The 24,532-nt window shown below is 33.4% G+C and overlaps 2 protein-coding genes across 2 annotated transcripts; both read right to left on the reverse strand.

Moving 5' to 3' along the window:
* Nucleotides 1-4,142: 4,142 nt before the first annotated feature.
* On the reverse strand, nucleotides 4,143-9,568 carry LOC102592675 (calcium-dependent protein kinase 1-like). Its single transcript, NM_001288301.1, is given in 7 exon segments — nucleotides 4,143-4,268; nucleotides 4,685-4,909; nucleotides 5,823-5,990; nucleotides 6,086-6,201; nucleotides 6,871-7,023; nucleotides 8,071-8,214; nucleotides 8,755-9,568. Coding segments are annotated over 7 exon segments (1,746 nt in total).
* A 4,220-nt stretch (nucleotides 9,569-13,788) lies between these two features.
* Nucleotides 13,789-22,146, reverse strand: LOC102593007 (protein PELOTA 1). The gene is made up of 16 exons (XM_006366964.2): nucleotides 21,912-22,146; nucleotides 21,699-21,781; nucleotides 20,425-20,500; nucleotides 19,892-19,966; nucleotides 19,753-19,809; nucleotides 17,952-17,997; nucleotides 17,423-17,498; nucleotides 17,174-17,249; nucleotides 17,052-17,084; nucleotides 16,907-16,975; nucleotides 16,644-16,750; nucleotides 16,270-16,342; nucleotides 16,111-16,149; nucleotides 14,952-15,046; nucleotides 14,392-14,498; nucleotides 13,789-14,150 (listed from the first exon to the last, which is right to left on the reverse strand). The coding sequence occupies exons 1-16, from the start codon at nucleotides 21,960-21,962 to the stop codon at nucleotides 14,077-14,079; spliced, it is 1,137 nt and encodes a 378-aa protein (XP_006367026.1). The 5' UTR covers nucleotides 21,963-22,146; the 3' UTR covers nucleotides 13,789-14,076.
* Nucleotides 22,147-24,532: the final 2,386 nt, after the last annotated feature.

Raw genomic sequence — 24,532 nt, forward strand, 5'->3', positions numbered from 1 at the left:
TAAGCAACCATTGACAATAATAAGTAGAAAAGACAAACAAATTTCATCAAGAATTCCTATAGATATGGTGTGACAACACTAGAAAGTTATGCCAAAAAACAATAAGATTCTTTTATTATTAATCAGAGATTTTGTGTTCGAATATTAAAAACGAAAAAGGGCCAAATACCCTTGAATTATTCGAAAAGGTTCAAATATACCCCTCATTCACTTATTGGGTTAAAATACCCCTCAGTTCACCTTTTTGGTCTATTTTTACCCTTAAAACTAACACCCTTTTATTTTTTAATTAATTTTATTAATATTTATTATGTGGTATCTTCCTATTGGATGAAACTAAATTCCAACCCATTAGATTTTCCTTCATCCACCCCGACCCATATCTATAGCTGGGGGTGTACATGGTCGGGTTGGCTCGGGTTTTTCAAATATCAAACCAAATTATTTGTGTCGGATTTTTAAATCTATAAACCAAACCAAACCAATAAAACTCGGGTTTTTCAACCTCGAATTTTTTCGGGTTTTCAAGTTTTTCCGCCAAAGTATTCATACAAACATATAATTTACTTGTACTTCAAGTATTTCTTCAGTCATACTAAAATACAACTATGTAAGGTGTTTCTTAAGAATACAACACAAACAATGAATATGATTAATGACACTAAAATATCCAAAAATAATAATAATAATGAAAATCGCGTAAAAACAAATATTGCAAATTAACAAGTCATAAATGAAAAATGATCATAATTTAAAAGTAATAAATCATGCTAAAATAAGTTTAATAAGTATTAGTTACATGACTAAATATTAAAGGAAATTAAAATTAGATTATGTACTTTAATTGTTTAAACCAATGTAAAACCAAAGAACAAATATTCAATATTATTGTCATTCTTAGTGTTAAATTGATTTTCTTTTTGCATTAGTATTAATTTGATTTTGATTTAAGTTTTATTATAATTACCAACATCTATTGACTATAATCTTTATGGAACCATTCAAAATTATAAGTTTCAAACTTGAAATAATATATTAAAAAGATAAAAACTATGAAAAAGTATAAGAAATATTTAAAAATTATATCAAAGTAAATATTTTTATGTATAAAATAAAATTTTAAAATTATATATATAATGTCGGGTTGGTTTGGTCTCGGGTTGGTTTTTTTTAGTTAAAACCAAACCAACCCAAATATAGCCGGTTTTTTTTTTCCTAACACCAAACCAAGTCAAACCAACCACTAGTCAGGTTTATTTTTTCGGTTTAACTCGGTTTGCGGTTTGGTTCGATTTTCAGTTCGGTTTTGTACACACCCCTATCTATAGCTCCATGACCCAAACGACCCTTTTAAAAAAAAACATCTCTCTTTCTCACTAAAGCTATTTCAGAACCACCCATCAACTACAAGAAGAAGCATCCTTTATTTTTTGAGTTGGAATTTAATTTTATTCAATCTAATGGGTTGGAATTTAGTTCTATTCAATAGGAAGATGCCACGTAATAAACATTAATAAAAATAATTAAAAAATAAAAGGGTGTTAGTTTTAAGGGTAAAAATAGACCAAAAAAGTGAACTGGAGGGTATTTTTAACCCAATAGGTGAATGATGGGTATATTTAAATCTTTTCGAATAGTTCAAGAGTATTTTTGGCTCTTTTCCATATTAAAAAAGAAAACAATTTTGATAAGAAGTGTTTCTTTTTTAATGAGCCTTACGTAATTTAAACCTAAATTACTCAATATCCCAAAACAAACACCACATATCAACTACAAAATAAAGAAAAAGATTGGTGTGACATATTGTAAATGTTCTTTACTTAAATAAAATTGACTTAGTATTAATATTGGACCAAGTTTTTAGGGAAATATATATATTAAAGAATTAACATGAAAATAGATTAATGTGGGATAAAATTGATTATTGTTTGGGATTAAATGTTTTATATATCATTTTTCAGGTGGTGATGATACATTTATTTTCTGCCACATATTTTCTCTTGTAAAAATAAAAACTCCATCACCATCTATGCCTTTTAAATGTTAAATGGTTGGTATATACAATCTTTAATTTTTTATTCATTTACTTACTTATTTATTCCTTGACTAAGTAATCATCATAATTTTTAAATCTACAAGTCCTTGTCAAGTGCGTAACTTTTCCTTTCTATCTCTATTTGCTTTGGTGGAGGGGTTGGTGTTGGAGATTGACTTATCCTAATTGTAATGATGTGATGCGTGCGTCTAGTCATTTAATTTTATTATCGTTTAAGTGTTTATTTGTATATATTTAAAATTGAAGGGTATAGTCGGTTGAAGTCAAGTTAAAGAATATGTTTATATATTATGTCTTGTTTTAATGTATATATAGTAGATGTAGATGTTGAATCTCTTTGACTTCTTAGAGCCCATTTGGATTGACTTAAAAGTTGGTCAAACCTACTTTTAAGTCAGTTTTTGACTTCTGGAAGTGTTTGGTAAATATAAAAAATAACTTAAAATAAGTTACAAAGTGTTTGACAAGGTAAAATATGACTTGAAATAAGTCAGAAACCAAAAGTAGGTCTCCCCCTACTTTTTACTTTTTGACTTAAAAGTCATTTCAGTTCGACTTTTTATTTTTGACTTAAAAGTTACTTTTTTTAAGTCAATCCAAACGGGCTCTTAGTCGATCGAAGAAAAGATTTTTAATTCAAGTCCTTTTAATAATTACTTTTTTTTTTGTCTCAGGCTTTCAATTTATGTGATACATTTTTCTTTTTAGTCAGTTTTTTTTAATAAAAAAAATGACACATTTTTATATTTAGTAACCATTTAACTGTAAAATGTCAATCTTACCCTTAATGAGATAATTCACACGAATATCTATGACTTGTTTTAAACCTCAAATTTCAAAAGTCCTTTTTTTTCTCCTTAAAGTCAAATAATATCACATAAATTAAGACAAATCGAGTCTGTAGTTTAATTAATCTTGGCATGAACCACAAGAGTCACAAAAAAGGTCATCCGAAATTCACTAGTTTAACTAATCTTAATTTATGTCGAATGGACCCGCAGGGAAGGTAAAGCACCAACTCTAAGGGGCTTATACACACTTTTATTGATCAAACTCAAGATTTTTAAGTAAAATATAAGGAATTTCAACCATTTCATCGTAATCGTAAATAATATTCATAAACCTTTCTTGTAAAACTACTTTTAGTTCATTTGTTGGCCCTAACAACCCTAAGTCAATAGCACATGGGACATCATAATGGCCCTATTTGACTGTTCTTATTCAATAAATGTAGTAGAGCTTGCTAGACACACAACATGCTAATATCATTTGCCTCTTCTCTCTTTCGAGATGAATTCAGAATTTAAAAATACATCGATAATTATTTGATTCACAATTACATTTTTTAAAATAATTAATGGATTTTCCAATTATAAATTTGAGTAAAAATTACTACTAAGTTCACGTAAAATCTGTAACCAACCTTCTAGATCCGTCCTAACCTTGCTTACTTCTTATTTAGGGGCTTGGGTGGGAGTTGTTTTCAAAGAAAATGATTATATTTAGGAGTTGGAATATTGAAGCATGGGAACTTCACTCATTGCACATTGCTTGCTCCCCCACTGTTTTATTGGATTTGAAACTTGTAATTTTAGACACATTGTATGGTTCACTTCACACCATATATTTACTACACTCTCCGTTTCAATTTATTTGTCTGGTTTTGACTTGATACGAAGTTTAAGAAGGAGTAAATACATGTGGTGTAAAATATAGCAGATCAAATACACACCTGCAGTAGCTCAGTGTTACTATCCTTGATCACAAATATACAATTAATCGCGATCTAAAATAAGCAACTTAGAGAGAAGAATCGAGTTGTAGCTCATCGATACATATTATACTTCAACATTCTATAGGTGCAAAGTTGAAACGTCGCGTAATTATGTGACACAAGTTTCTTGCTATGCAACATATTGACAGTATCAATAAACACTAGTATTGCAGAAGCAAATGTTGAGAAAATTTTGTAAAACTGGGAAAAATGTTACTGATGTGCATTGAAAAAGCAAGGTTGTTGCTTTGGCAAGCACTAGTTTCTACTATACAACAAAACTAAAGGAGGGGGATGAAAGGCAAAGGCTCTCTAAAGTTTTAGAGCGTCTCTAAATCCGGTGCTGAAACTGTGTTCTAGACCTTGCTTGCCACCACCACTCGCTGGATGTCCCTTTTGCATCATCGCGACAAACTCATTGTAATCAATGCGCCCATCCTGGAAAAAATTTAAACGAAAACTCAAATTTTTACCATGAATGAAAATTACACACTAAAGAAGCTTGTCTTTGCTCGTATAAGCATCATCATTTTATGGTAACATCATACAAAGAAGTCATTACTGCATATCCTTCAAACTTAAGTGATGATTTCGATTAAGTCATTCACAAATGCCAACAAATACCATACTGCCTTTTGAACATTTTTAGTAAGTAGCTAAGGAAGTAGTAGTATGAACTATGAATTTTTCTGGCGAAGAAACAAAGAAGAGTTAGATTCTTGATATGAACTAGCCGAACTTTAGAAAAGGACATGTCCTTTTAATTCCGATTAAAGATCATTCTCGGAGTTAAAACTGGCAGATCCTGTATGCCAATTCATATTAAAATCAAGGAGAGCAAGAGTAGAACTTACATTGTCCTGATCAGCATCTCTAATCATATCTTCCAGATGGACGTTACCGATGCCAAATTCCTCACAAGCTTGTTGAAGCTCGTCTGCAGTGATGTAGCCACTTCCATCTTTATCAAAGTAAGAGAAAGCAGCAAATAGATGATCTTCCCTTTCAATTTTGTTGAAATGTAATGTTGCAGCTATAAATTCCCCATAGTCAATTGTGCCGCTGTTATCAACATCTGCCTGCAATTTCAGACAAAACGAGGAGTTACATGAGGTCACTATCATTTGGTTGAGCATGAGATGTAAGAATGTCATGAGGCTAAATGAATCTTAAGATTTAAGATTATACAATTAGAAACCAACACAGAGAAAAGAGGATATTCAAAGGCCAAATCGCTCTGTCTTACTTCTTGCCCACATCGACTAGATCAAATGTAAGCTCACGAGCACAATTTTTATTTCCAATTGGCTAATATTAGCTTCACACAATCTCCTTCACCTTTTAGCAATCAAACTCCCAAATATACCCGTCAGGTGAAATTCACTAATTGAGGCTAGTTGTTGTTGTTATTGTAATTCTCAACAATCTATCCAACTACTACATATACACAAATAATTTCCTTAGACCAAAAATATAAGTAAGAAACAAGGGAACTTTTAAGTTTCTATGTGGGTCTTCCGTTTAAAATGGTAACAATATATTTCATCAGCATTAAGGAAATATTGGATACCATGTTTATACAATTCCTCTTAACAAAAACATAAGAAATACAGTTTTTCACTTGTTCATTTTGGTACTTCCTTTGGATAAAGAAGGGGTTGAGTACGTAATTAACTAATCATTTTCATTATCATTATCACATAGGCATACATCGTTGTTATTCTTCTCCGGTGTACACATTTTCTTCACATGATACAAATGGCATTGAGAAATTAGTAGGGATCTTTCGTGAGGAACATTTGGAGGAACACATGAAACTAATATTGTAGGATCTAAAACACTTCCTCCCATTTTTGCTGTCCCCCAAACACATTAATCATGTTTCTTCGCTCTTATTGCGCGATCAAAATCTTATTTAAGTCGGGATATAAATTAGTTTATTTAGATTTAGATGATTCTGCCCATGAAGGTTCTTGAAATAAGATCACTTACTGCTTGCATAAGATCATAGATCTCGGATTCCTTGAGATTAGCGCCAACTCTTTTTAAACCAACTTTGAGCTCCTCAAAAGTTATTTGACCACTATTGTCTGTATCAATCATCTTGAACATTTCTTTCAGACCGGCAATTTCTTCTTCAGACAGGCTTTCAGCAATGACCTGCAATAGACGTGTAACTCACAATATTTAGCGGGACTAGTTTCAATCCACAGTTTGTATGATTCTTGGACGTGTTTGTGAATCTATAGACTCACTCTCAAAGCCATCTTCTTGAGCTTGTTCATTGCAGAAAATTGTTTCATTCGACTCAGAACTGCAGAATCCAAAGGCTTATCTGGAGCCACACCATCAACTTGAACCCAGCGATGGCCTGCGGAGGTATAAAAATCACTCATTAACTTTTATCCAAATTCTTCAACTCGAGGGAAATTTTTGCAGTAGGAAGGACTAAATTCATTTCATAGGATTCTAGCGATACAAAATATTAACCACAAGGGCAGAGTTTAACTTTCTCCATAGCACTATTACATGATCAATTATGAAATAGAATATATAATAGTAGGAGATTATTGAGTATTCAGTATTGAAACGAAACAAGCGAAATTAGAGCACAATGATGCACTCCCTTTGTTTCAATTTGTTTGTCTGCTTTGACTTGGCACAAAGTGTAAGAAAATAGAGAAGACTTTTGAATCTTATGGTCTTAAACATGTCATGTAGAAAGTTAGAACTAAAGAGTTGCTATAAAAGAAATGAAACATTCTTTTTCAGAGGGACTAAAAAGGAAAGTAAAACAAACAAATTGAAATGGAGGGAATAGTATTCATATAGCCAGCCTCACTCACAGCATATAAGAAGCTTTATCGTTAGCATATGAATTATACCTTTCCTGTTCTCGCTACTACTTACTATTACTAGTGAATTACCAATGTAGAAATGTAAAACCATTTCCCACTAGTAAAGTTAATCCACTGTCATTTCAACAGGTAGACATGTTAAACTCAAATATCAGATAAGACAAACTGTTGAGAAGACTTACACAAGACTTCGTGAGCAGTTAAACGTTTTCTGGGATCTCGAACAAGCATTCCCCTAACTAAGTCTTTTGCATCTTCTGAAATACTAGGCCATGGATCTGACGAGAAATCGAGATCACCATGCAGGACTTGTTCAAATATTCCTTGCTCATTTTCTGTATGATATTATATATTAGTAAAGAGAAATCATACGAAAAGATAAGACATCATTGGCAGAGCTACATTTGGTTTCCATAAACATTTTTCATTTTATTTCCCTTGCTGACAAAACTGGTTTAGTTTATGGAAATAGATCTGATTTTGAATATGCAGTTATTCTTTTTATTTTAAGTGTATGCATATAAAGGAAGTTCCCAATTTTCTGGTGATTGCCCTTGACGCCTATGTTGCTCGGACTTTTCAAAAATGTCATCGGGGGCGTGCCGGATCCTTTAAAAGTAGTGCATTTTTGGAGGATCCGACACGGGTGCGGCAACAATTTTGGAGAGTCTGAGCAACTTAGCCTGACGCCTTAAAGGGTCAGCAGCAGCAGTCGACACAAAGGTAGCAAGAACTATGGAAATCTCAGCTGATCACAAGAAGAAGCTAGCTTTGGGCTCCCGTGGCCATAAATGCTCTGTCATGTGGGGTGGCAATTGGCACATGCCACACAGTGAAACTTGAAAATTGACTCGTGGATCGTGGTAATGGTATTCTGGTACTTAATTAAAGAGGGGAGATCCTGGATCGTCGTGATGGACCGTGTGAAACTTAGTTCAAGGGGGAAATTGTTGGGTATGCGATCAAAGTTCCTCATTGGAAGGTGAAAATGTTGGGAACTACATATAAGGTGTAGGGATATTCTTAATGGGGTGAGGCTTTTTGGGAAAAATCAATCAGTTTTGGCCCAAAGTGGACAATATCACACCGAGTTAAAAATATTACTATGCATTAAGGGAATCTTGTGACAGGATCCTATCAAGTATCAACTAAATGGTAATATGATTATGGTAGCACTAGCACCATGATTCGAGGTCCCAGGAAATGGAGTATTCAAACTAGGAGTTCCCCCAAGCTTTGAGAATATCACATCATCTTTTTCAGCTAAATTAACACAGCCCGAAATTTTCCTCTAGGATATTAATAGAAATGTAAAACTTTGGAGAATTGAACAGAGAGAATTGCAGAATAAAGTAAAGAAAACAAGTATCCTCAAATCTCACCAGCCCAGAAAGGAGGCACTCCACTTAATAAGATGTACACAATCACACCAGCACTCCAAACATCAGCTTCAGGACCATACCGCTTTTTGAGAACTTCCGGTGCAACATAATAAGGACTGCCAACAACATCAGTAAATCTCTCACCTGAAAAGGATACATCCATAAATAGTCTGTTTCAGAAAATTATACATTACAACTAATGAACAACATAGCATAGAGGAGAAAGACTTCAAATTGCATCAGACGAGGTTTATCAAGAGAAAAAAAGAGGGCAGCTCGGTGCACTAAGCTCTTGCTATGCACGTGGGTCCAGGGAAGGGCCAGACCAGAAGGGTCTATTGTACGCAGCCTTGCCTTGCATTTCTGCAAGCGGCTATTTCCATAGCTTGAACACGTGACCTCCTAGTCACATAGCAACAACTTTACCAATTACGTCAAGGCTCCCCTTCTAAAGGTTTATCATGAGAGTTCAATACAATATGAATGCCAGTGGATTGAATCAAAGTGCATCTACATCAAGATACAGTCCTGGACAAAGTCCAATAGAATCTGCATCACGAATACCAAGAACTAACACATAAAATTCATGAATAGTACACGTCAATTCTCATTGATGCTCATTAATTAAGACGGTATCTTAAAGCAGCTTCCACAAAGTAACTACAAACTAATTAAATTAAGTACCTGGTTTGAAGAAAACTGACAATCCAAAATCAATAGTTTTGAGAAGTGAATCCTCCTTCTGATCAACAAAAAGGAAATTTTCAGGCTTAAGATCACGATGCATGACGCTCAGCGAATGACAAGCTTCAACAACCCCAAAAATAGTCCTTGTGAGCTCAGCTGCTTTTCTTTCTGTATAATGCCCCCGCTGAATAATCCTATCGAAAAGCTCACCTCCAGCACACCGTTCCATAACTACATGAACAGCTACCGCATCCTCATAAGCCCCTTTTATCGATATAACATTCGGATGCCCTGCTAAGTGATGCATTATCTGAATTTCCCTTCTAACATCTTCAACATCATCATCTGTCAACAACTTCCTCTTAGCAATCGATTTACAAGCATACTCTTTCCCTGTCCCTTTTTCGACACATTTAAATGTAGTCCCAAATTGTCCTTGTCCTAATTTCTTTCCTATACTGAAAAACTCTTTTAAGTTGCCTGTTTTCTTCTGTAACACAGAATCAGTCTTAAGTCCTGCACTACCTACCCTCTTCATCTCTACCGCCTTCTTAGGCTTTACCGGTTCCTCTTCCTTCTTCACTGGTTCCACTTCCTTCTGTTCAGACTTAGGCATTGTCATCTGTTCAGGTGCCCTATTTTGAACTACCACATCAGGGTCTTTCCCAGATTCTACTGTTCCACCCCTACTACTCCCACCATTAGTGGTGGAAGCAGTGTCATCCGGCACCCGAGACGGCCACATTGCAGCTGAAACAGACTGCAAGAACCTATTTCTAGAAATACTAGGTCCAACACAAGTGTTCCCCATTTGATACTAATTCCAAAATTCAATCTTTCAGTTCCCCAATAGTTTAATATCTTACAATTACAAACATAGCTCTATAATGCCCACTCAAAATCAACAAGATCTTGATTATTTCAATCAAATGATCAAGAAAAAGTCAAACCCTCTTCTATCAAACACAACACTAGTAAAAAAAGTACTAAAATCAAGAACTTGTTCAACTTCAAGTATAGCAAATCAAGAAACAAGATGAACCCAAAATCTTATCTAAGTAAGAACACAATTCATGTAATCAGCAAAATAACTATGCAACCATGGATAAAAGATTGAATAAGCAATCCAAGTAGATAAATAAATCAAAAAAAAGACAAAGCAAAAGCCAAATAATCCCAAGAAAGAGAAAAAGTTTTGATCTTTGGATAAATATTCAGAGATTTTTGTTATTACATTTGAGAAGGTCAAAGAACAGCTTAGTGACCAAGGTAGGAAAAAAAGTTGAGATCTTTTTCAGCATAACAAATGAGAATTGGTCTTTAAGGGTTTATATTATTTAATAATAATTTTAAAAAATCTAGTATGCATTTTATATATATATATTATTTTTTATTTTTTTTGTTCCGTCCTGTATTCAATATCGACATTGGAGTTTGAATAAATCCAAATTCGTGCCGAAAAGTCCCACATTAAGGATAAAGCGCTCCAGGTGACTCTGTACTCAAGGGACTCGAACCAAAACCTCTAGTTAGGGATGAATGATACTACCTCCGTCCACTTTTATTTGTCATGTTGTGCTTTTCGAAAGTCAATTTGATTAATTTTCAAAGTTAAATTAGATTACATTAATTCGATATTATAAACAAAAAATTTAGATATTCAAAAACTATATGAAAAGTACTATAAATTGTCATTTTTCGTATATTAATATGATGAAAAAATATATCGTAAAATGTTAGTCAAAGTTCTTATAATTTGACTCTAAAAAAGAAAACAATGACAATTAAAGTGCACAGGCGAGTATATATTTATTACAAGTTTTTCCATAAATATGGTTAGTTGCCATATAATGATAAATTAGAACAGACCCACAAGATTAACGCGTTTTGGTTGGATATTCCAACAGGCCTAAGTTTTTCTTCGTAGGATTATTTCATATTTGTGTCAACTTTGGTTGGTTTGGCCAAGATTTACTTTAATTCTAACTCTTACATTTATTTATCACACATCGTATTGTAGTGTGGCAGGGATGAAATAGAGGTTTGTCTAGAGTCTTATATGATAATAGGATATTGCCTAATTTAAAATTGAAGGTAAGTTTTACAGAGTGGTTAATTAGACTGTTCTTGTTGTATGGGGTGGAGTGTTGGTCAGTCAAGCACTCACGTGCTCAGAAGATGCATGTTGCGGAGGAATGTAGAGATGGATGTCTGGACATACTAGGAGAGACATGATTAAGAATGAGGCTATTCGGTAGAAGGTGGAAGTGACATTTGTTGTGGACAAGATAAGGGAAGCGACTGGGATGGTTTGGGCATGTGAAGATGAGGTGTCAGAGGCTGGTTGTAGGGGGTACGCATGCAAAAGGGTAGAAGTACATCAAAAAAGTATTGGGGAGAGGTGATTATATATAGGACATGACACAACTTCATATAACTAAGGACATGACTCTAGATAAAAAGTAGTGGAGGTCACGTATTAGGTAGAAGGTCAGTAGGGTTAGAGTGTTGTTTTACCCTGCTTTTGTTATCTGCCAACGTGTATATATATATATATATTTGTTTCAATTATAACGTTATTTTGTTGTTAGTATTGTTTTTGTCCTGTAGGCTATAATGTTGCTTTTCGTATTAATTGTTATGCTTTCTTTATTATTTTCTTCTTCTTTTACTTGAGTTTGATGCACTTGAGCCGAGAGTATTTCGGGAACAACTATTTCCACGAGGTAGTGATAAGGTCTATGTACACTTTACCCTCTAACAAATTTCACTAGGAATTTTTTTTTTGGAACCCCAAGATAATCCGCAGCTGGTACAACCTCTGTCACAGCCTATGCCCTTTGGGTGAGCACTCTGTGTTGAGCACTTTGTGCACACTGGGTAAACCCCCTACTGTGTAATAGCCTGAACACCACACAGGGGATGTAAACCGCACTAGGCAAGCCCTATGCGACAGGCTCGACTCAGAAGGCATTGAGGGGGGGGGGGGTTGATCTCGAGCCATCCGTGTGGATAACCACCCTCCAAACCAACTGAGTCATGCTGAATGACAAATTTCACTAGGAATGTTATTGTTATTATTGTTGCCTTTTCCCAGTTTAATGAAAGTGTTGTTAGTTGGTTAATTTCTCAGATGATCGCTCAATTAATAGTTACTATCTTAGGAGGATGTCAATTGACTTCCCTCGAATAAAGATAACTCTTTATCCTACATAACCTTGTGTTATTTAAAAAGACAAAATATGAAGAAACAATGAAAGCGGATTAAGAATAATCTCCTTTGTTAGAACATTAGATATCTAGAACCAATCTATTAATTTATATTTGTGTTTGTAACACTTATTTAAGGGGGAAATACTCTCTATCACAAAAATCTCCATTATCAAAATTTGAAGTCAAAGACTCTAATTAATGGAATGATATCCAAAATTGGAGTGAAGTCTATTATATTATCTTAGTTTGGAGTGAGATTGTGAAAATTAATACGCAATTATTTTATCTCTTTACTATAATTTTATGTTGTTGAAAAAACGAGTAAAATGTCTTTAAAAAAATTAAGAGTGAGTTAAGACTTAAGAGTAACAAGATCTCTTTTGTTTGACCATCAGATAAACTGAATTTTGAATTTGATTAATTCAAGATTCACGTTGTATAAATTTATTTAATTGAAGCACTTCCTATCACATATTTTTACATTTCATGAGTCGAGGTTGAGATTCTGCTTAAAAGCAAAGTCACTGTTTAGCTACGGATTTGACATAACCTATTAACATTGATTTAAACTCTCTATTTTTATTTTAAAAATTCATTCAATGTGTATAAATATATACAAAACTAGTGAGCCAAGAAAATATGCTCAAAACACATGAACTAAAAAGGATTACAATCTTTCAAAAGCAATCTCGTTTAAGTCTGTTAGGAGAGTGAACTTCATCTTCTTGAACACATTTCCCTAAATTATTTGATCTTCATTACATTTGTATTCTTCTTTTGCTAGGAAATCAGCACATTGATTCGCCTCTCTCCATATATGTTTGATAGAGGTTTTGCTGATATTCAATAAATATCTACAGTATTCAATAATAGCCCTAAGAGGATGATATTGTATTTTCTTATTCTTAATCAGCTTGATAGCACGTAGACAATCAATTTCCACCTCTACTTGGTTTAACTATAGTTAGCCCTTTTACGTTCCAACAATTCTGCAATAAAGTTTATCGTGGATTTAAATCACTTTTCGTGATTACCTTTAAAAATTCCTCCAAAGACAATATTTTCACACTATGTTTTGTCACTACCATCAATGTTCTACTTTATTAATACTATTTTTTCTTTTTCCTAATTGTGTCATTATAGTTGAAATTAAATAATTGAAAAATAGTGTAGTGTGGGCCTACGCAAAATCCACAATTGTTGCCGGCAAATACGCAGAAATATCAATACACAAAATGCAATTTTATGTATCAGTATTTAATAAACAAAATAATTTAAAATTATAAAAGTGCAAAATAAAAAAAAAATATGTATCATTTTATCATAATTAAATAACACACCGTTAGTGAAAACCTCCTCTACTTGAAAATTACATGATCAAAATTATTATTTATTTTTATATATTAAATTTCGTTAGTGAAAATTTTGACTCCGCTATTAATCGTATTCATGATGCATGAGCTCCTTTACCATGATTTTCCAACCTACTTTCCTAAATAAGAACGTAGAGAAATTGGTTTACTAAGACGGCAAGTAATTATTTATTCTAGTCATGTTTATTGGTGCTCCTATAAAAAATAAAATAAAATAATTCTGCAAAGTGTAAACTCTTATTTAAAAAATCAACATCTAGATATAAAATAAAAATAAGAAGAAAAAAATAATTGGGAGCATTTCCGTTCTCATGGATCCTATACGATGCGAATCTGAATTAGTCAAACCTAGTACAGGTTTGATGATTTGACAAACAAAACACAACATAATAGAGACCAAATTATGCATATAATAAGTGGACAAAAGAGTACATAAAACCTGAGAAACTGTGAAAAAACCAGAAAACTTCATCTAACAGCCAACATATTCGATGAAAAATATCGTTACAATGATATAGTACACCTCGATAGTCGACGATATATTACATTTCAATTAATCAAAACGAAAAAAAATCGAATATACAACACGCCACACGCAACATCAGTTGATGATGTTACTTCCACTGCTAGAGAAACATTACAATTTTTGTGTATTCACTTCATTTTATAGCGAATAGTCACATTTTTAACAGTGCAGATAACATTCATTACCGATGAACGAGCATTTCTTCCATCACATCTCAATGTCTTCCAGCTCCGGCAAAGGAAAACGAAGGATTGCAGCAATGCCGGTTAGCTGTGTGAGTTCTGTGACGAAAACCAAAAGTTGTTTTAATCAGCCTTGCCATATATGATATATGCAGTAAAGAACGTGTGTTCGTAGGAAGGAAAAAGATTTGAAGTGAGTATGTGACAATGAACGTGTGCACGGAAGGGAAATACGATTCAAAGCATTACTAGGGGCCGACTTAAATAAATTCCGACTGGGAAAGGCAGAGATGTAAATGCTGGAAGAAAAAAGAAATTAACAGGAACTGTATATACTCACGTTCTCCAGAAACATGCATTGACGAGAAAATGAGAGCAGTACCACCCGAATCCTTGACTGAATCGACCAGATTAGCATACTTTTTCCTCGTTTCTACATCAGAACTCCTGTCAACAGATCAAAAGAAGTTAGATATTTCTCATGTACAATATCAACCAACTATATTCACAGAACGAGTGAAATGACTCATATATAATTGATTGAGATAGAAGCCCGGTATTTAAGTGGAGAAGGGTAGAGGGGCGGGCCCATTATCCACCGAGTTTAGAAGGCAGTGATTGGGCCAAAGGGCGGGTCACAGACGGATTTCTCGGTTATTAAAAAAAAAAAAAATAATAATAATAATAATAATAATTGATTGAGATATGAAGATAAAAAGTTATACATGTCTACATATTATCCTATGAACCAAAGATGTGAATTTTAAAAGCTAAGCACGTAAAAAGAGATACTTATGAACTAGAAATATGCCACGAGTTGCAAATTTAGTATCAAGCTATATACAGTTTCATTTTTGTTGCTTGTAAAAGCCCATTAACCTGGGACCATAAGATACTCACCTAAAGAGCTCGTCGGTAATGAGAAGTGTCTGAATAGCCATTCGCTCATGGGCAACTTCAACATGCTTTGGTCCATAGCATGCACGATCAGGATCCTAGAAAAGTCCCAATAAAGTAACTTCAATTTTCATAAGTTTCAGGGAAAGGAACACATTACAGGGATCTCTTGTTGACAACTGGAAGTTAACTTCATGCATGGTGAAGCTCATTAATATAAATGTTAAGAGATTCGGAAAAAAGGACATGGCATACATTTATTGCAAGAAGTTCTAAAAAGAGAGGGAAAAAAGCTTTTAAATAAAGGTGTTATCCTTCTTAGTTACTTCGGAAGGCATGAAAAGCGGCATCATTAATATCCAATTAATATCATAATTCATGAAATATGCGGGGCGGGGGGATTCAAACAGGCACTCACTCTGGTAAAAGACCTCTATATCTAACATCCTTAAATTATGTAATTTAACTCTAATTTTTAGACCTAAATATCCTTGAAACCAGGAAATCAAGCACAAATATTTTTAATTAAGACTTCCTTATCGTATTTCTGTCCGCAAAAAAGTAAAGGAGAGGGCACATCAGATGATAAATTATCTCAAATCAATATGGCCAAAGCATTGCAGACAGATAATCCTCTTACTACTCCAGTAAAATTGCACATAAAATCAGTAGATGAAAGTACACAACTGAGATGCCCTAAAATTTAATAGAAGTTCAAAGTTGTTGATGATTGGATATCTGAGAATTATGACGGATCCTTGCTGAAAACAAATTCAACCAAGATAGGTTGCAAATGAATTTTCAGCATTCAATTGGTAGAAAGGCCTGAAAAAAGGCACACACAGAGATAACAATATCACCAGCTGCCCATCATAACACATTGTGTCTGTTCTTAATCTTGAAATATTTCATATTAGTCCACCTTGATCTCCTTAAACAGGGATATCCGTCATGCATAGTGAAACACCTCGACTTTTATTTGAAACTCTCAGGTCTCTTTACAGAACCCAAGATAACAGTAAACACCAAAAAAGCAAACAAATAAATTCAAAACCAAACAATATGTGCGTACTCTTAGCATATGATAGATAAAAATCTGAAACATCCAAAGTTATTAAGAAAAATATAAATAGAAACATTGAGACCAAGGATAGAACCTAACATTTGAAAGCATGTTGAAAAAATCCTTTAGGGCTTGAACCTGATTAAGATTGGAAGAGAAAAGAAAACTGTTATTCCCAAAGAGTAAGAAAAAAGACTTGAACAAACACAAGAATAAAGATTAAAGATCATATTAAGTTGGTCAAGGGTCATAAGGTACCTCTTTGGCAGCTTTTGTATCTTTTATCATACTCATTACATTTGGGGCATCCATAACCTCTTTCAAACTATGTCTGTAAACCAGGAAAAAAAAAAACTCTCTGGCTTAAACACCCGTGCTTGATAATAATTGAACTCTTACATATCAACTACAAATAGACACATAATAAAGGTGATTTGTACTAAAATAGCAGTACTGACGAGAGAATCGTGTACACAAAAATGTAATTGCAACATATTAGTCAGTTCTAGACTAGCACGCACGTCTAACATCATATGGTTTGCATAAAACTGTATTGACAAAGTATCGTTTTGAGATGTCAGATGAGGGGATGAAGGGCAAGGAGAGAGAGAGAAAGAGAAAGAAGGGCATACTTGTATCCCGAGGTTGTATGGACAAGAAGTATGCGTGACTTATTTTCTATTATAGGTCTTAGTTGCTTCCTCTCGGCTTCCAACAACAGGTGACGATGAAACTGATCCTGCACATTCAACCCAAAAAAGGTTGAATATCACAACTGAATTAACATATGCATAGTACAGATATAATTAGATATGCATGCTCTTCCCCTTGTAACATAGCATAAAAGTATGACTAGCTAAGAAGTGTAACTATACAAAAAAGAAACAAAAAATACCTTGGTGAATCCTGGACTTGCAATCACAGCACAGCGAACTACTTTGAAATCAACATGCTTGACAAAGGCCTGCAACAGAAATAAGAACCTGTAACATATTGCTTATGGACATTAAGCAACATCAAGAAAGTTGGCAAAAGTCTACCTGTAGAACATTGTCAAAGAATTTATTTAACGCCTGCAAATCAAAATTAAGAACACAATTTCACTTGACGTCATGTTCAAAATAATTAAATAATACAAAAGCTGAAACAAAAGGAGACTTACCTTATCATAACCTGCAATAGCTGGTCCATGCTTGCGCGGTATAGAAGTCTCTATACGAGAACGGGTAATAGTCACACTGTTCAGACAACAGTAACAAGTACATAAGGTTAAATTATGCCATACAATCTAGTTAACACTTAACTCAGCCTCAACATATAGAAATTCTGACATAATCATTCGACTTTTAAACTATGCCTCAAGAACTGTTTAAAACTTGTATTCATAGGACTATGAGATTGTCAAGCTTACCTTTTACCAATAAGAAGAATGTGTGCCAATCCTTCTTGCATCAGAACCACAGCCAGATCAGCACTTGCAGATGGATCTGAATCATCAAAATGGAAAACCGTATTCAGCATATTGAAATGGTAAATCTAAGAGCAGTACAAACACATCCATGTTGGAACCAATACAGCTGAATATCAACAATTATATAGGGAAACTTCTCATCAGTTCAAAAGCACTCTGCAACACACATGTAATTGCAGCGAATAATCATGTTCTCACTGCAAGTATACGAGTAAAGAAGAAAACCTCTGCAAAATAAGGGCTAAAACACACCTAGACTGAAACAATCTATCAAAGAATAATGCACCTATAAAGCGGTTTCACAATCATGTCAATGTACTAAAAAGAAGCATCTACATGTTATAAAACTTGATAAGTTATGGATGAAAAGTCAGGCTATGAACTAAAATGCCTAATATTGCAGATAATGTTAATGGCAACCTTGAACAAATAAAAATATAACTATGTTAAAGTGCACTGTGAAAAATACCAGAAGCTTGACGAAGAACTTCCCGTGCCAGTGAGTCCCAGACCACCTAAATTAGATAATGCAAGTCAGAACTAATATATTTGTAAACTTTCGTATAAATCAACTCTGTTCAGGTAAGACTAAGATTGAAACAAACAAGATGCTCATAAATTTGCTAAACAAATAGAATATACGAAAATAATAGGGAAGATGACATAGGAAAAGAATGATCACTTTGAGTTACTACTAAACAAAGAAATTCAAAATAATTAGTGTACATGCATAGATAGGATTATACATAAACAAAAGTTTTAAACAAAAGCACGCATACCTTCTAAGAAATTTTATTTTGATAAGTGTATACCCTTTAAGTAATAAATCTAGCAGTAAAAGAAATTATGGAAAATTTCATTCGGCCTGTACCCGATCCACATAATTTCAAGTTCACCTGTAATTCTTAGCCCAGACATTTATAGGCATTTATATTTCGATTAGAATGCTCCTCAATTTCCTATAGAAACCTCTAGTTACAGCTACAAATGATTATCTCCTAATTCATCTTCTATGACTCATTTAGCCTCTAATAAAAAGACACTTATTTCCTTATACTTGATCTATGCAGCAACTTTGTATAATGCAGAAAAAAAATCAGAAAATTTTACCAAATTTCATGTACTCCTATGTATACGAGAAGAATTTCCCCTACCTAAACTTAGATTGTTGCATCACTTAAGTATATATTACCTAGGCTACACAAACCGTCACTTATCTTATCATGCCTCAGCCCTACCTGTGTTGGACGAACTAGGGGGCATAGATCCTTCAAACTACAAAGAAACAAGCTGAGAAAAGAAACTAGCCCCCTCAGTACATTGGGTATTTGTTGTTTTCACCAAAGTCCATAATGTGTATAATATAGGAGTTAATAATAGCTTAATAAGCAATAATGCCTTCGGGAAATTTTCGAACCATTGTACACTTGTTTATGAGAAATCAATGACAATATACTTCGGGTTTCCTTTTTTGGTGTCTGCTGAAAAATGTGTAACTATTTCTTGGCTTATTTGGCATGGAATTGGTCATGACGATAACCAGGGTGGAATCATCATTAATGTAGAAGGGTTGTTCCATCTAGAGACAGCAAGGAGGTATCGTGCGTACACCTTTTGTGCAGGGTGTGAACTACGTCAAAGGACAGGAACACGAGATGTCTCAAAGGGGTGTCAGCAGCGGGACAAATGAAATTTAGTTGCAAGTAACTGCACCCAAGGGGTATGGTCTAGCGGCCAATGAAGTGAGTTAAGAGTGATAAGATCTTAGGTTCAAACCCAACCAGAGGCGAAATACACTAGACAATTTCTTCTTATTTGTCAAAACCTTGATGGAAAGAGTTACCCGGTAGGCGGTAGCTGTGTTGGTGGAACAGGTCGAAGTGTGCACAAACTAGCCCGGATACCAAGGTTATTAAAGAAAAGTAAGGTAACTTGTTCTCTTCTTCTTTTTTTTCCGGTGGTTTTATAATAATAATGTAAATTACATGAATAACTTTACAGATTTTTTTACTTGTTAGAGCCTAAATTGCGGGGACTCTTCACTTTCGATGCCGCACCCGTGTCGGATACTCCAAAATACACTATTTTTGGAGAATCCAACATGCAGCCGTTGACATATTTGAAGAGTCTGAGAAACATAGGTTAGAGCTGCAATCCTAAAGAACATATATCACCAGCTTGATAGGTTTTGAAGTGCAAATAATATACCTCAAAATTTTTAAAAGAAAACAGAGTGATAGGTGGAAAAGAATCAAAACACAGCATTGTACCTTTCTTAGCACAAAAGGTCTGTGTTGCTCAATTTCCAGAGTGTGAAAGGCCCCTATCTGCAATAAAATAATTAGAGATTTTTGTTGCAGCATCAATGTTAGGAATTTATCCAAAAGGATTAAGTTGAAGAAAACACACCTTTACATGTTCATTCTCCAGAATATTCTTCCCACGAATACGCAAGGCAGAACCTTCTTTGTCATACTCCACATTCTAAAATACCAAATTAATTATATTATACCACATTGGAATGGAATATACTCAAATAAAAACCCTAGAAAGAGCACTATCTATTTCCTACTTTCTGGTCACATTACAATTGTCATCATTACTATGGTAACAAAATTATCAACGTCGCATTTATTGAGATTCGTTGGAAATGGAGCATTGTTATGTGACAATCTATCATGTATATTTCATACACAAGTTGTATTGATATCCTCAAAATTCATCAAACTGCCCAAAAATCCTTCATCTTGACCACATTGGAAAAGGAAGACAAAGAAAAGTCTCCTCTCTATCCTTAGTAGATTCTTCTCTATAGTTAATTGATTTCAAAGTTTTATCTTTCAATTTCTCTTAAAACACCTTATGCTGGAAGCTACGACAAAGTTCTAACCAAGGCCCACACCCCACAACTGAATGATGCTGGATATCTAATATATCCTTACCTCAACTTTAATTTCCAATTTCAGTTTCACTCGTTCAGCATCTCTTCCTCCAGAAGCAGCTTCCCTTAGGACCTTCCTACAAGAAATTACAAGCAAAAATCAACCAGCTTCCAGTAGGTTGTGTTGTGATAAGCAAAACCGTGTTAACAATCAGCAAAGACCCACATAGCATAATTTGCAAAAGAAAGTTGCTCTCAACATTAAAAATGAGTCTTCACCGTAAGCTTTAAGCAACAAATATAACTATACTATTATCAACCTGTGCAATCAGTAAAGACTCACTATGCTCAAAATCCATATTCCTTTTAGTAACATTGTCATTCACAATTTCAGCAAACAACAATAACAACAACACCTCAGTCCAAGCAAGTTCAGGTCGTATTTATGAATCCTCACTGACCATGTAACTCCATAGTTCATGTAACTCATCTCAGGCCAATTTAGACAAATTTAACTAGAATTTAGCACAACTCGTGATTAGAGTCTAACTATCTATAGATTACTTTTGCAAATCACAGAACACAACATTTTCCAACAATTAGCTAATCAACGAATAAAACAACAAAATTGATGCAGAAATTAGACATTTACGAGAACGAGAGCAATTAATATGTTGTCCAAAAAACATAATTTTCAATCAACTCAACAGGATGAGAAACATGCATCAAATTAACAAGTGTAGAGAATCAACTAAGTAGTTACAAACAAAGCGAAAAGCTCCAACCTTCCGAATGAACAGAATTTGATTCTAATTAGCAAGTGACGTCCATATTCAAGACAAAGATTCCATCTTTCATGATCAAAATTATTATTTTTAAAAAGAAGGCAAGACACTAGCTTTTGAGTAATTCTTGTAGCACTGATGAGATACCAAATACTTCCCCCGTTTCAATTTGTTTATCTTACTTTCCTTTTTAGTTTGTTCCAAAAACGATGTCTCTTTCCTTATTTGGCAACTCTTTCATTCAACTTTCCACCTAGCATATTTAAGACCACAAGACTGAAGAGCATTTTCGTACATCCCACATATCTTTAGTTTACAACCATGAGATTCAAAATTCGTTATTTACTAATTTTTTAAAACTCATGGCAATTGAAAACCAGACAAACAAATTGTAACAGAGTGAGGGAGTAGTATAAACAAGGTGCTTCTTATAGTAAAAACATGTTTTTTCTACAAATTCTCAAACTTTCGCACACGAATAAAAATTACTTATTTATCCCAAAATAATGCTAAGACCTCACAGTAATGAAATTGAGCAAAATTGCAATACCTAACAGTAACAGCTAATACAGTATCACCTTCAGCTATCAGATTATAAGCAACCCATAGATCATCAGCTTCTTCTGCAATTATCTGTATAATACATGAAAATAAAAAATACCCAAATCAATTTGATCGTTTTCTTCATCTGGGGTTTCAAAAAATCACGAAAATTACTCGAATTATAGATTTTAAAAAACAATTATAGAGAAAAAAATATTACCTTTACGCTACCAGGGCCATCAGGAACAAAGTCTCTACGAACAATCTTCATATTGAATGAAACAAATTTATCAACTTAATGAAAAATTCAATAATTTTGCATGTAAATAGCGGAAAAAAGAGGAATTTAAAGAACTTTTTATAGATTTTTTTTTTCTTAAGAGATTTACTTCAGTTCAATGGAGAAGTTGCAGGTTTTAACGGTTTGTGTCCTTTTAGAGACCTTTTATGTTTAGGTTTTTCTAACCTTGGTGAAGAGGGACTTGAGTTTTTTTTTTTTTGGAAAAATGACCAATATACCCTCAATTTTCGATTTTTTTTTTAAAAAAATTGTTTTAAAAATGTTTTATATATATTTGTTGTGTTATATATGAAGTTTCTTTTTCGTTAACAGATTTATATTTATTGAATTTTTAAAAAAATGAGTATTTTTTTGGGAAACTTACATAAATATACTATATTAGGAAAATATTTACCATTTATAGCAATAATATTTTTTTACTTGATAATTTTTAGTACATTTATAATACAGTTTTAATACATACAGAGAACAATTTATAAAACACATATAATACAAGTTTTATTGATGGATAATATATTTATCACACATTTTAATACACTTATAATACAATGTGTCAATATCTTACCAAACAAGCATAATATATTATAAAACAGTTATAATATATATTTCATACATAATTCACTTTTAATACATATTACATTTATCACAGTATTATTATATATTGCTATAAATGGTAATAAATAAAAAGTATTACTAAAATCAATAGTTATTTATTAAAAGGTATCCATTCAAGTAATTTTTCCTATTTTGTTTAATTTTACATGACTTTAAAAAAATTATCTCTAACTATTTTTGGTTTACCTCTTCCACTTGATCAGACCTGATTCAAATGAAAAAAATAAATCAATTTATGTCATACTTAGTTATAAAATTAGGAGGGAGATTGATGATGATGTTATCTTAGTATTGAAACGGGTGGTTGAAACAGAAGTTTGCATCTAGAGTCTTGTGTGATAAAAATATGTCATCAAAAGCTTAGTATTAGTTAGTCAAAAAATTTCACATGTCTAGAAAATGAACGTGGCAAAAATAAGAATATTGAGATGTACGTGTGTATTTTAGAAGAAATAGGATCTAGAATGAAGTTATTGGGGACAAGGTGAGAGTGGTTTATGTGGTGGACAGGATGAGGGAGGTGAGACTAAGAAGGTTTGTGCATGTGAAGAGAAGATGCATGGATACCCTAGCGAGGAGGTGTGAGAGGTTGGCTATAGTGAGTATCATGAGAGGTGGAGTAGATTGGAAAGATTTTTTGGGGAGGTAATTAGACTGAATATGTCATTGCAGCTTACCGAGAACATGACCGTAGATACGAAGACATAAAAGTTGAGGATTAGGGTATAAAGTTAGTAGATAGTTGAGTGTTATCTAGTTCTCTTATCAGTATATGTTATTTCCTTTGCTTCGATTATCATATTATTTAGTGTTGCTACTTGTTCTCTTTTTAGTTATTTTTAGCATGCTTTTTCTCTCTATTGTTTTTGCTTTATATACTTGATTTTTAATATGTCTACGCCAACAAAGGATTTAACGAAAACAAACTCTCTACCTTCACAAGGTAGGGTAAGGTTATGTACACATCACTCTATTTAGACTTCACTCGTGAAATTACGTTGAGTACGAGTAAATTAGCAAAGAGGACTTCTCCTAGTATAAACCTCTAGTTTTTCTTTCGTTTTGGTCCATGTTGGGCCTATGAGAAAACCATTTGAATTTTGAAGGCAACCATGACATTGGGCCTAACATTGAGCCAACCATGACATTGGGCCAACCATAACTTCACAGTTCACATATATTCACTTGAATTTCGTTTTGTTGTCTTTTTTTCATGTTCAAGAATGATGTATAATTTAGTGATGGATTCAAAAGTTTAAATTTATGTATTTTCAATCATATATTTTTTAATTTATTAGGCTTGAAATACATTATTTATCTACTTATACATATTAACATAATTTTTTAAATACAAATATAGGGTCTAAATCAGAGTATCTAGGATTTCGAAAGGATTAGTGCACTATTTTGAAAAAATGGATCTACGATACAAATTTGACTGATTTAACCTTTAGATTCTTAACATTGAACCCGTTAAATTTTTAAAATTATAAGTCGTGTATATATATATATATATATAGTGCTAAAATAAATATAAGAATTACCAATATGACATATTTGAGAATTTTGAAAGATAAAACAAAAACAAAAAATTGCAACGCTAAAAGTGTTACCAATAACTATTTGGAAAGGTGTTGCTCAATTTTAGACATGAAGAAATAAGGTAGATATAAGACTTAATTTATGAACTCACTTAGAGAGGTGAACTCAATTATCATCGCATTATATGATATTTGAATGTGAGTTTGCACATTTATATTTAAGTACTACAACAACAACACATTTATATTTAAGCATTTTTTTTAGAAAAAATATAACACTACTATATATGATTTTGAGAGAGGAGCATGGGTTCACGAAAATCCACAGATGCCCCCTCCACCAGCCCCCCCCCCCCCCCCCCCCCCCCACCCCTTTAACGTCAC

This window comes from Solanum tuberosum, unplaced genomic scaffold (genome assembly GCF_000226075.1).
Source record: "Solanum tuberosum cultivar DM 1-3 516 R44 unplaced genomic scaffold, SolTub_3.0 scf00690, whole genome shotgun sequence".
Classification (NCBI taxonomy): domain Eukaryota; kingdom Viridiplantae; phylum Streptophyta; class Magnoliopsida; order Solanales; family Solanaceae; genus Solanum; species Solanum tuberosum.